Source organism: Penaeus vannamei, chromosome 4, assembly GCF_042767895.1.
Source record: "Penaeus vannamei isolate JL-2024 chromosome 4, ASM4276789v1, whole genome shotgun sequence".
NCBI lineage: Eukaryota > Metazoa > Arthropoda > Malacostraca > Decapoda > Penaeidae > Penaeus > Penaeus vannamei.
Window position 1 is genome coordinate 52,282,391 of NC_091552.1, and position 10,000 is coordinate 52,292,390.

General features: G+C 40.5%; 2 protein-coding genes across 16 annotated transcripts in view; one reads left to right on the plus strand and one right to left on the minus strand.

Moving 5' to 3' along the window:
• Window positions 1–431, plus strand: part of SpdS (Spermidine Synthase) — an 18,300-nt gene extending 17,869 nt beyond the window's left edge. For all 3 annotated transcript variants that reach the window (XM_027372100.2, XM_070121239.1, XM_027372098.2), the window contains exon 8: window positions 1–431. This exon is cut by the window's left edge and continues 2,140 nt beyond it. The gene's annotated coding sequence lies outside the window, so the exon portion shown is untranslated.
• The window catches only part of LOC113819873 (transcriptional activator Myb), an 83,306-nt gene continuing 73,737 nt past the window's right edge, over window positions 432–10,000 (minus strand). For 7 of the 13 annotated variants that reach the window (XM_070121230.1, XM_070121229.1, XM_070121226.1 and 4 more), the window contains 13 exons: window positions 8,851–9,083; window positions 8,519–8,703; window positions 8,111–8,340; window positions 7,693–7,992; window positions 7,225–7,433; window positions 6,895–7,009; window positions 6,444–6,791; window positions 5,895–6,239; window positions 5,625–5,738; window positions 5,334–5,513; window positions 5,045–5,170; window positions 4,464–4,541; window positions 432–3,559 (listed from right to left, as the gene is read on the minus strand). In XM_070121230.1, coding sequence (XP_069977331.1) covers window positions 3,437–3,559; window positions 4,464–4,541; window positions 5,045–5,170; window positions 5,334–5,513; window positions 5,625–5,738; window positions 5,895–6,239; window positions 6,444–6,791; window positions 6,895–7,009; window positions 7,225–7,433; window positions 7,693–7,992; window positions 8,111–8,340; window positions 8,519–8,703; window positions 8,851–9,083 — 2,586 coding nt within the window. In that variant the 3' untranslated portion in view covers window positions 432–3,436. Of the gene's footprint in view, window positions 3,560–4,463; window positions 4,542–5,044; window positions 5,171–5,333; window positions 5,514–5,624; window positions 5,739–5,894; window positions 6,240–6,443; window positions 6,792–6,894; window positions 7,010–7,224; window positions 7,434–7,692; window positions 7,993–8,110; window positions 8,341–8,518; window positions 8,704–8,850; window positions 9,084–9,835; window positions 9,998–10,000 lie in introns of those variants that run through there. The other 6 variants (XM_070121234.1, XM_070121233.1, XM_070121232.1 and 3 more) reach the window with 6 other exon arrangements.

Genomic DNA, 10,000 nt, shown 5'->3' on the forward strand with positions numbered 1-10,000 from the left:
CCCTTAATTTGAGTTTTCAGGACTGATTTTCTTGTTTTTATCAATGTTATTATTCACATTGATTAATAACCAATATAAAATAATAATCAAGGAAAAGGGTAAACAGGTGATACAAGTAGGACTAGTAACAGACTCCTCGGTGACAAAGCACTTGTAGAGCCATCCATGTGTATCTAGTTTTACATTGAGCATAGCAAGTATGTGCATTCCATCCCTGCATTTTGTTGAAAGGCATAATGTAATTGGTTTATTTATTTATTTTATTTATTTATTTTTTTATTTTTTTTATTTTTATTTTATTTTTTTTGAGAAAATGCATTGGAAAATGCAGTATGCCTTTACATTGAAATATAAACCAAGGGAAATAGCGTATATACAATTGTATTTCTTGTTTTGACAATAAAACAAAGGTATTGAAAGAAAAGACAAAATATGGTGACTTAATTTATTCACATTTCAATCTAGATCAAATGGTTGTAGCAGCAAGTTATGGAAATAAATATTTATTCAATTAAAGTTTCAGCCAATGGGTTCCCTAAAATAGAGCTGCCTATAATCTGCGCCACATGGGAAATTACTATAGATATAACAAGCACAGAACTTTTGGAAATATAATAAATGTATTATTAGTTTGTACAAAGTCCCCTTGACCATACTACAGTAAAGAGTTCCAGATTAATCTCCAACATAAACAAAGTTAATGCATAATTAATATATGCTGTAACTCCTAAACTGAATATATAATACACTGTTAGTGTCACTAACTTGGGAAAAGCTCAATATTTGGTACAACTATATGCCCTTAGCAACAAACAGGAAGATATGGCCTGAAATTCTGCACTATGTAATGTTTTGGTAAAACAAAAGTTAAAAAAAAGTGATAGTAATTGTCATTTGCTTATCATAAACCCAAGTGCAATCAGGCAATTTAACAAGAAAAATTATCCATGAAAAATGCTTGCAGTTCAGGATGACTAGGACAGAAGAAAGTTTATTGCGGACTCCAGAAGCATAGAATGACTAAAGGAGCATTAAACCATAAAAACGTCTCCAACTGGACACCAGTTTCAAACAGATGTAACTTTCAAGCTTCCAAAATTCCTTTATTCTTTTTTTGTTGTTGTTGTTGTAGCCATGAATTTAGCTTCATTTTGGCCTTGTGAAAATGTTGCTAGTCAATGTTTAGTTACTGAAAATTTAGATGATTATACATGAGGTTGGTGGTAACTTTAGTATTTTAAATATATACATGTGTCTGTGTGGGGGGGAAAGTAAACTATTTACCATCTTGCATCATGACATTGAACAAACCTCTCTAATTGGAAAACTTCTCTGGCCGCAATAATACACCCGTTTTAGCCTCAAAAAATAGATAGGGAGCTAGGAGTATCACAGTACCTTTCTGTTCATATACTCCCTAGTCGTATATTTTGCAAATGCAGATAAATAATGCCTATCTACATGAGGTTCTCAAGATGCAGGGAAAAAAACATCTGCACAATTATAAAATCCCACTGCCCCCCACACCAAGAAACTAATAATGGAGCACACTAACATTTGTGCAGCCCCCCTAAACTACCCTCCAAAAAGTCTTAATAAAAACAAAGAAAAATATATTACTTTGGTCTGTTCCTTCATACAAACTGGATGTTAAATCATTACACAAAACAAGCAGAACCCATTTGGCAAATAACCATACACAATGCTTTCCTTCCTTAGCTGTAAAATCTACACTACCACTTTATGGGTGGGTCAGCTGTGCCGGAACAGATGTATTGAATGTGAAATGCTGCAAACAGAAGTGAGAGTGCAGATAACACACATGAGAAAAAAAAAAAAAAAAGCCTTACATCTTTACTGTTTAAAATGATAAACACTATACACTATAACACTTAAACTAAATGACAGTTAAAACACATGCAGGTGACAAATCTCTGCCATCAGATAGAGACGAACACCGCTCACAGGTACGAGTGCAGTGGCTTTGCGCACATCCAAGACAGAGAAATGAGATGAAAGTTACCAGCACAGCATGACCCTTTTTTTTCTATTTTAAATCAAAACTGGTGCACATTGTAAGATCCTATTAACACAAGCTACAGATGTCTACACAAGGTAGTTCATATACACAAAGGGGTGGAAATTAAAGCCATTTTTAACAGTTAGCTTGAGAAAAAAATAGATAAGGCTTAAAACTTTTCACATAAAATTATTATAAGACTTTAACAAATAAACATAATGAAAGGAAATAATGGTCAGCTTCCTCGAAAGCCAGGCAAAGTAAATACATGTTTGTTCACTCATTACTGCTGTAACCGAAATGAGCATTCTTTGCGTAAAGGAAAGTTTCTCAAAAAATCTCAATATCTATAATAGCTCTTCCTATAAAGCTGTAACTATATACAAAGCTAATGAGATTATAGGTGCTTAATAGTTTGTTCATTACATTGATACATGATTAAAATACCCCCACATAGCATCTATCACCTTTTAAAAGAAGTTTGTAAATTCCCCAAGAATAAAAACAATACTTCCTTAATATCATAGCACATGTACAGTTGATATACCTAACTATTACTTGCCAGCACAAGTTTGGCATTATATGCCCCAACCCACTAGCTAGGTCCTTACCAAACTCTTTGATAGTGCTAACAAAACTTTGGTTTGATAATAACTGGGTTTTCCTATAATAGCATAAACTACAGACAGAGAGAGGCACTGGATATTAACTTCATAAGATCTTAGACCTTAGTTTGAAATCCAACACAGCATATGTCCCAAATGGTAACATGAAGCTCAATTATCTGAACCAACCCCCCTTTTTTTTTGCCCAGTACAAACAGTAATATATTTTTTATATTTAAGGTCCAAGGTATCTGATATCAACCTATACTGCACCTCCCTCTCAATACACTAACCTTGCTATTAAAACTGGCTGCCCACACACCACTCTACATGACAGACCAAACTCACATGTTAATCCAACCAAGATCATTTGCATCTTATGGTTAACATTCACACTCATAGTTTAGCTTCCCTGGGGACACAGGAGTTTCTTTAGGAGAGTATCATTAAGTTATAGTTTATGTCAAAGGGAAAAGTTATAAAAAATACAATAATGTTCCTTGTATAGCAAATCCCAAAGATTAATAACATAGTTATTAAGGAACAAAAACAGAATGAACATTGAAGGAACGAAGCTTGCAACAGTAGAACTGTTTCACAATCTCAAACTACAAAATTGGAATTAATAAACAAAACATCTATACTAGTTCAGAGGCAAGTATTATATGTAGATATGTGTATATATATATATAAATGGCTGGTTACAAACATTTTAAGAAAAATAGCCCCGTACACCCATGCCAAACGATAAAAAGCAACAACACTGCTCCTTAGAATTTCCTCCGCATGTAACCCAGAGGCAAGAGCACCCCTACAAGTTGAGTGACCGTGGCTTGAGAGTGGAGTTCTGGGTGACAAATTGCCGTGCCTGTTCGGTCAGGCGGCGCTGGTTTTCGGTTTTGCCACACGCCACCATCTCCCACCTCACGTCCAACTGCAAAGATTGAAAAAAGGTTGAGTTTCCTTTCCACTATTTCTTCTTTAAGAGGGATAGAGGAAAGATTTCACATTCTGAACTGCTTTACAGTGCAGCCCTAAAGAAGACTAAAACAGGGAGAGAAGAAGATTACCTATCTCTCTCAATTAATGAAAAGTTTGGTACATATTATCAGGAACCCAAGGACTACAGAATGATTATTTCACCAGAATAAAAGGATAAACACACAACACAAAACACAGAGAAAGCAAACTTTCAAGGAAGGCATGGTATCAGAACAAGACCAGGAACAAACATTCAATAAACCAAATAATTATAAGAAAATTGGCAAACCTCCTGATCAACAAAACTAGAATCTTAATTTATGAGTGTATTCTTTAAAACAGTATATGAAAAGATATATTTCAATGAAAGGACAGTAGTTTGGAAGAACTGGTTTCCACTCCCAATTAGTCCAATATTTTCAAAACAAAATTAAGGGGGGGGGGTGTTAATGGCTATATTAAGTGGAAATCCAACCCAATTAGTAAAACAATCTTGAAAATACTTTAACCAAATTTGACCTGTTGATACGTATAAATATCCAATTCATTTCTATTTCTTACCTCAATAACATGTGTGTATTAATCAGACTACACAAATGGTATTAAATTGTTAATTGTTTAATCTAACTAAGCAAATTTCAAATTCCTATCAACATAATAGGTTAGTTAGCTACCTTCATGTCATGCATTTGATGAAGAGAAGCAAAATCATGCACACGTTATAACAAAAGCTCTAGTTATCTTTTTACCCATCAAAAACACTCAAAATTCTCTGTTAATCCCTGGTACCCCCCCCAACCCCTTCTAACACCAAACAAACAGCAGCCTGGGGTTATATGGCCTGCATGTGCGTTTACCTTCGAGAGGTTGGCCTTGGTGGTCTGGCCTTCGCCGAAGGATATCCTCTTTACGCACCCAAATTCACCTTCTCTCGCCTGGTTGGGAGGAGAGGTCTTGTCAGATGGTAAAGTTTACTGCAGTATCAAGAGCTTGGTGGTTCTTATTCCAAGCTCAAAACTGTAGTCTTTATCTTTGTTTTTTTTTTCTTTATTTTCATTTTATGGGGTAACCTTTTTTTTAAATTATAGTTTATTGTCTTTTACCCAACATATAGCTTTGTTACATGACATGTTATACTGTACAATTGTCTATTCAAGAAAACTTACCTCAATATCTGTAATAATATCACTTTGGAGATGTTTTTTTTTCTTTCTTAATATGTCCAGCATTTCATTTAGAACAGTATGTTTCACATTTTTAAAAACAACAGAAGAGAGAATGATTCTGCTCACTACAAATGTCAAAAGGTCAGAGTTAAGTTGTCTATGGACTCTTGACCATTACTTACATTAGAATACTGAAATGCTCTCTACCTTCTACCTCTACATAATACCTGCTAACTATCTACAACACGGAGAAATTCCAAGATCATATTTACCTTCTTTGGGGATTTGTTGCCAAGAAGAGAAGTTGAAGCGAGAGGATGGTTCTCATCAGGCAGTGTGTCGCGGATGATTGAGGGAGGTGAAAACAGCACTGACGAATCACCTATCAGGCTTTTACTCTGCAAGAAAGAATAATTAAATAAATATATAACAAATAAATAAAAGAAATACATTAATACATATTTCTATGAAAGGAGGAGGAAGAATTCGAGAAATAATAGTACAACCATTAGATTTCTTAACTTCAGAGTAAGGTACATATATATGGTACAGTTTACTTACAGGTGTCTCTGGCATGAGAGTAAGTGGTTCTGCACAAAAGCCAGGAACCTGGATCTCCCCAGGTGTTGACCAGGAATATGGGAGAGCCTTCCTAGCCTTTTTGCTTGGGGAATTTTCCTTGCCACTTGGAGGAGGGGCTTTGCGCTTAACTGTGCCATATCCACTGTCATTGATAACAGACTGAAAAAAAAGGATAAGTTCGTTAATACTTTCACTATGTTCTTGCAATTATTTAAAGAAATATTTGAAATCACTATTCAAATTACACTGTCTATATTCACTAGAGCTCACCTGATTACGTGCACTCTGACTATTCACTGAAGGAGTCTCGAATTTACTTCGGTCTCTCTCAGTGTCTTTGCGAATAATTTCAGTTATATCTTCCAGGTGTGTTGGTGTCTGAGGCTGTTGATAAGAAAGAGGCAGAAATATAAGATCAGTTGAGCAGACATTCCATATAGGACAAAAGAAATTAAAAGGAATCATATGGAATAAAAATTATAGTACATTACAATATCCACAATGGTCATCTCTATCTTTTGAAAACAGAGAATGTCTTACCAGATGCTTCAGAGGCCCACTCTTCTTCTCTATCTCCCGCAAAGCATTCTTAAGCGGGGTTGGAGTTTGGGGTGTAGGCTGAATGAGGACCCTTCGAGACTTTGGCGTCCGGGGTTGGCCACCCGACTCACTGGGTGTAGAGGTGTGGTGGGGATGAGACGAGGGAGGAGGCGGCTGGACAGGGGTAGATTGTGAGACAGGAATGCCTCCCAGGACTGGGGTGGAGGTGAGGTTGCCATCATCAAAGGAGATGTTAGGACTGTTGAGGAACTGTGAGGGACTGAAGGGGATGCTCTTGACAGGTGTCACCTTCTGGGGAGTGGTGAGCAGAGACTCATTTTGCTCCTGGAAAAGAATATTTGGAAGTGTCAGAATATGTGCGAGTATTCCTCAGGAAAATCATTATCAAATTCAAAATAATAATATTAAAAAGAAGAATAACAACATCATCATCAATAAACAATGGCAATAACAATATAATTCATAATACCAACTATGACCATAATAGTAACAAAGCTACCAACAGCAAATGTTAATGGCATATCATACCATCAGAGACAGAAGGGACCTCTTGGTAGGTGAAGGCTGCTTCCTCCTGCCCCGTCTCAGAATGGGAGGAGTAGAAAGGCGTGATGAGTTCAGGGAGGAGAAAGAGCCATTGTGTGCACTGTTGGTGCTCATGTTATGGGTTGTTGTGGAGCTGGTAGTGACTGCTGACGTGGTAGAGAGAGGAGGAACCGAGGAAATGATGGAAGATATTGGGCACGAGTTCACAGTGGACGTAGAGGTTGAGGATGAAGATGGAGCAGATGAGGAGGAGCAGGAAGAGGATGTAGCAACACTACAAGCTGACACTGCCTTTGGGGTGGAGAGCTCCTGGATAACTTCTTGCTTTATCTGAAACAGGAGATAAGAAATTGAAGATTCATCACATCTTTATTATCCATATCATTCCACAAAAAATAATAAAACTATATATCATAACGGCACACATTATTACCTTAACAGGACTGCATGTAAGCAATTCAAAGGCACCCATGTCCAGCTCAGCCCTGAAGACTTCCATACCACGGTCTGGCTTCAGGGGAGAAAGGGATCCTAACTCCTCAAAGTACCTGTTTAAATAGAAAAAGGTTTAGTAAAAAAAAATAAAAATACATATATATTACTGAGAATGTTATGGTAATAATTACACTTAGCCATTCATTAGCTGATGTGCAACATATATAATTAGTCAACCACACAGACAAACATAACAAATACATGAGTGCACAGAATTAACATCAATAGTACTCAAAATCCAGTGTATTGCTCAAGTCAAACTACTTACTTCAGAGGAGAAATGATGCCAAGGTCATGGTAGATGCTAGTCTTGTCCGGCGAAAGCAAGAAGCCCTGGTTTAATGGCGGGCTCACTGAATCTGATGACGATGACGACACAGAGGGTGGCTGGGGAAGCTGTGGCGGGTACTGGTTGCACTGACTCAGGGGTGGAGTAGGCATGCCCGGTGGTGGTGTGGGGGTGGAGGTGGTCACCTGCTGAATACAAAACAGGACAAATCATTAACACTGCTCTACTGTTCTAGCAAGTCATGAATGCATTACATAGTATTTTCACTACCATGCAATCCTCCAATGTCTATCTTTTTTCTTTTTTTTTTTACTTTGATTCCACTTACAAGAACTTAATTCTAAAAGTTATGCATGCAGACATATATATATAAACTCAGAATCATTACTTGGACCTTCCAGTTAAAGGCAACCCAACCATCAAAGGGCTGCTCTTATTCCTCCTTACCTCACTAGACAGGGGCGACCCCTCACAATCGAGAATAGTTCCTGGGGTCGGTGGCAGCTGGTGGTGCAAGGGCCCAATCTCCTCACTCAAAACAGCCGTACTCACTATACCCACATTAGTACCCCGTGGTGAAGGCTGTTGCAGGTGGCATGGGTCACTCACCTGAGTAGAGACAGGCACACCAATGCTATCCAGAATAGTGCCAGGGGCATGGCTTGGCTGTGACTGGTGGACAGACGATTGCTGCTGAGGAGGGATGTTGTAGTTTGTGCTGTAGGGGCTATTCTGCTCCCAGTAGCTCTGATTGGAGAGAATAAAATAATTCATTAGTATATGTGATTTAACAGAAGTATTGACCAATCTATTTAATTTCATTTCTTCCAAATACAAATCTTTACAGCATAAAAGTGACACCCACCTGTGGATATGCCTCCTGGCCATACGGGGATGTGTTGTTGATGGGAACTGGCGTGTGCATGGCGGGGGGCATGTCAAAGTGGTTATGGGGGTGGAATTCTTGGTGTGGGTGGGGTGGTGTTGGGGTATAGCCACCATTGGGAGTGTAGATATGGGACTGGGGAGGAGGAGGAGGTGGTGTCTGCTGTGTCAAATGTGGTGGGGCATGACTCATGGGGGGTCCCATCATATCTGTGGAACAAAGAGCACAAGGGCATTAGTTTTTATACATGATATATATATATGTATATGATAATTTTCAACTATTATAATGAACCAATACAACAATGGGATTAATGACAAATAAAAATTGAGTCTAAATACATATTTAATCCCATAAAATAACACTTTAGCATAGAGATCAGCTCACCTGGTCTGTGGTGATATTCGTGTGTGTAATGCTGCGGATGAGGAACAGGGGAGGCCATCACAGGAGGAGTCTGGGCAGAGGAGGGCCGGCCTCCGCGCTGCTTCTTTCGACCGGCGGCTGTCATCTCCGCTTCATACTTCCGTCGCATAGTGGAGTTCCAGTGGTTCTTGATTGCGTTGTCAGTCCTAGAGTGGAATTCAAGGGGTTAGTCTTTGTTCAAGCAGCTACTGAACACGGCACAATATGGAACACAAAAAAGGCAAAACGAAACCTGACAGAGAAAACAGTTCTGCATTCCGGGACAACAAGCCCTTCCCGGCATCCGTCCTCACCTTCCTGGCAACAGCTTTGCAATCTTGGCCCACTGATTGCCCCACTGCTTGTGTGCCTCGTAGATGATGTTGTCCTCCTCGTCCGTCCAGGCACTCTTCTTGATGGCCGGGTTCAGGTGGTTATGCCATCGCTCCCGGCACTGCTTCCCGATGCGGCCCTTCAGGTGCTTCGCGATCAGGGTCCATCTCTTGGGACCGTACTTCTTCACCAGCTCGATGACCTTCTCATCCTCCTGCAGGGCAAAGAAGTGTAAGTAATTAGTAAAACGTCAATGAGAACAACATGTATATTAGGCAACTACAGATTAAAAGTCTTAATGAAATCGCCTTTAATGTCCAACTGCTTTCCTACTAGTATATACGGAGGGGCAATGGCCATAGCAGCTATTGACAGGAAAAGAGGATTCTTAAAAGGAGTTGCTCAAAATGAAACAATTACGAAATTCCAACTCAAAATCCCCGCTTGGAAAGCTCGCCTCCTCAACCAAGGCAATGAATCATTCAAAACCCGAAGCTCCGAGTGCCACCCTCCGCGTGGCCCCCCGATAGCAGTTGGGGAAGCCAGGGCGTGCGCAGGGAGTGTCTCGCAATCTGCATAATTAAACAATCCATAAAGGTCCCACGATTAGAGACATCATAAGGGTTCTGGGAGCCTCATGAATAATCGACAGGCTCCGCGGCGCCTCGCCCGCCGCCGCCGCCAACGGCTCTCGTCCCCTTCGCGCGAACCCCGACGGGAGGGGCGGAGAGGCACGTCCAAGGGAGGAGCGCTCCTTGCGGCGGCCTTTGTCCGGGCCGCGCTGGAAGAACCAGACAACGGCGAGGAGGAGTTCTGGCGCGCTTTCGGAGGGCCGTGTGGGCTGCGCCAGACCGTAGAATCGTTGGCCGCCCCTACCTACGTGCTTCCCACGCGGCCGAAGGCACCTGGCACGCCCTCTGCCTTCTACCCCTTCCTCCCTGCCCACACGCGGCATACCATGATTACCTGCCCACGCGCCCCTTCGATTAGCCTCGAGGAACAAACGAAATCGCCGCCGACACGCGGACCTCTAACGTCTCCGAGGGAGAAGCAGAGTAGGGTCCCGCCGCGGCTCCTCTCGGCGACGCGTTCAGGAGCCCCCGCGAAACCCATTCCCGCCAGAGACAGACC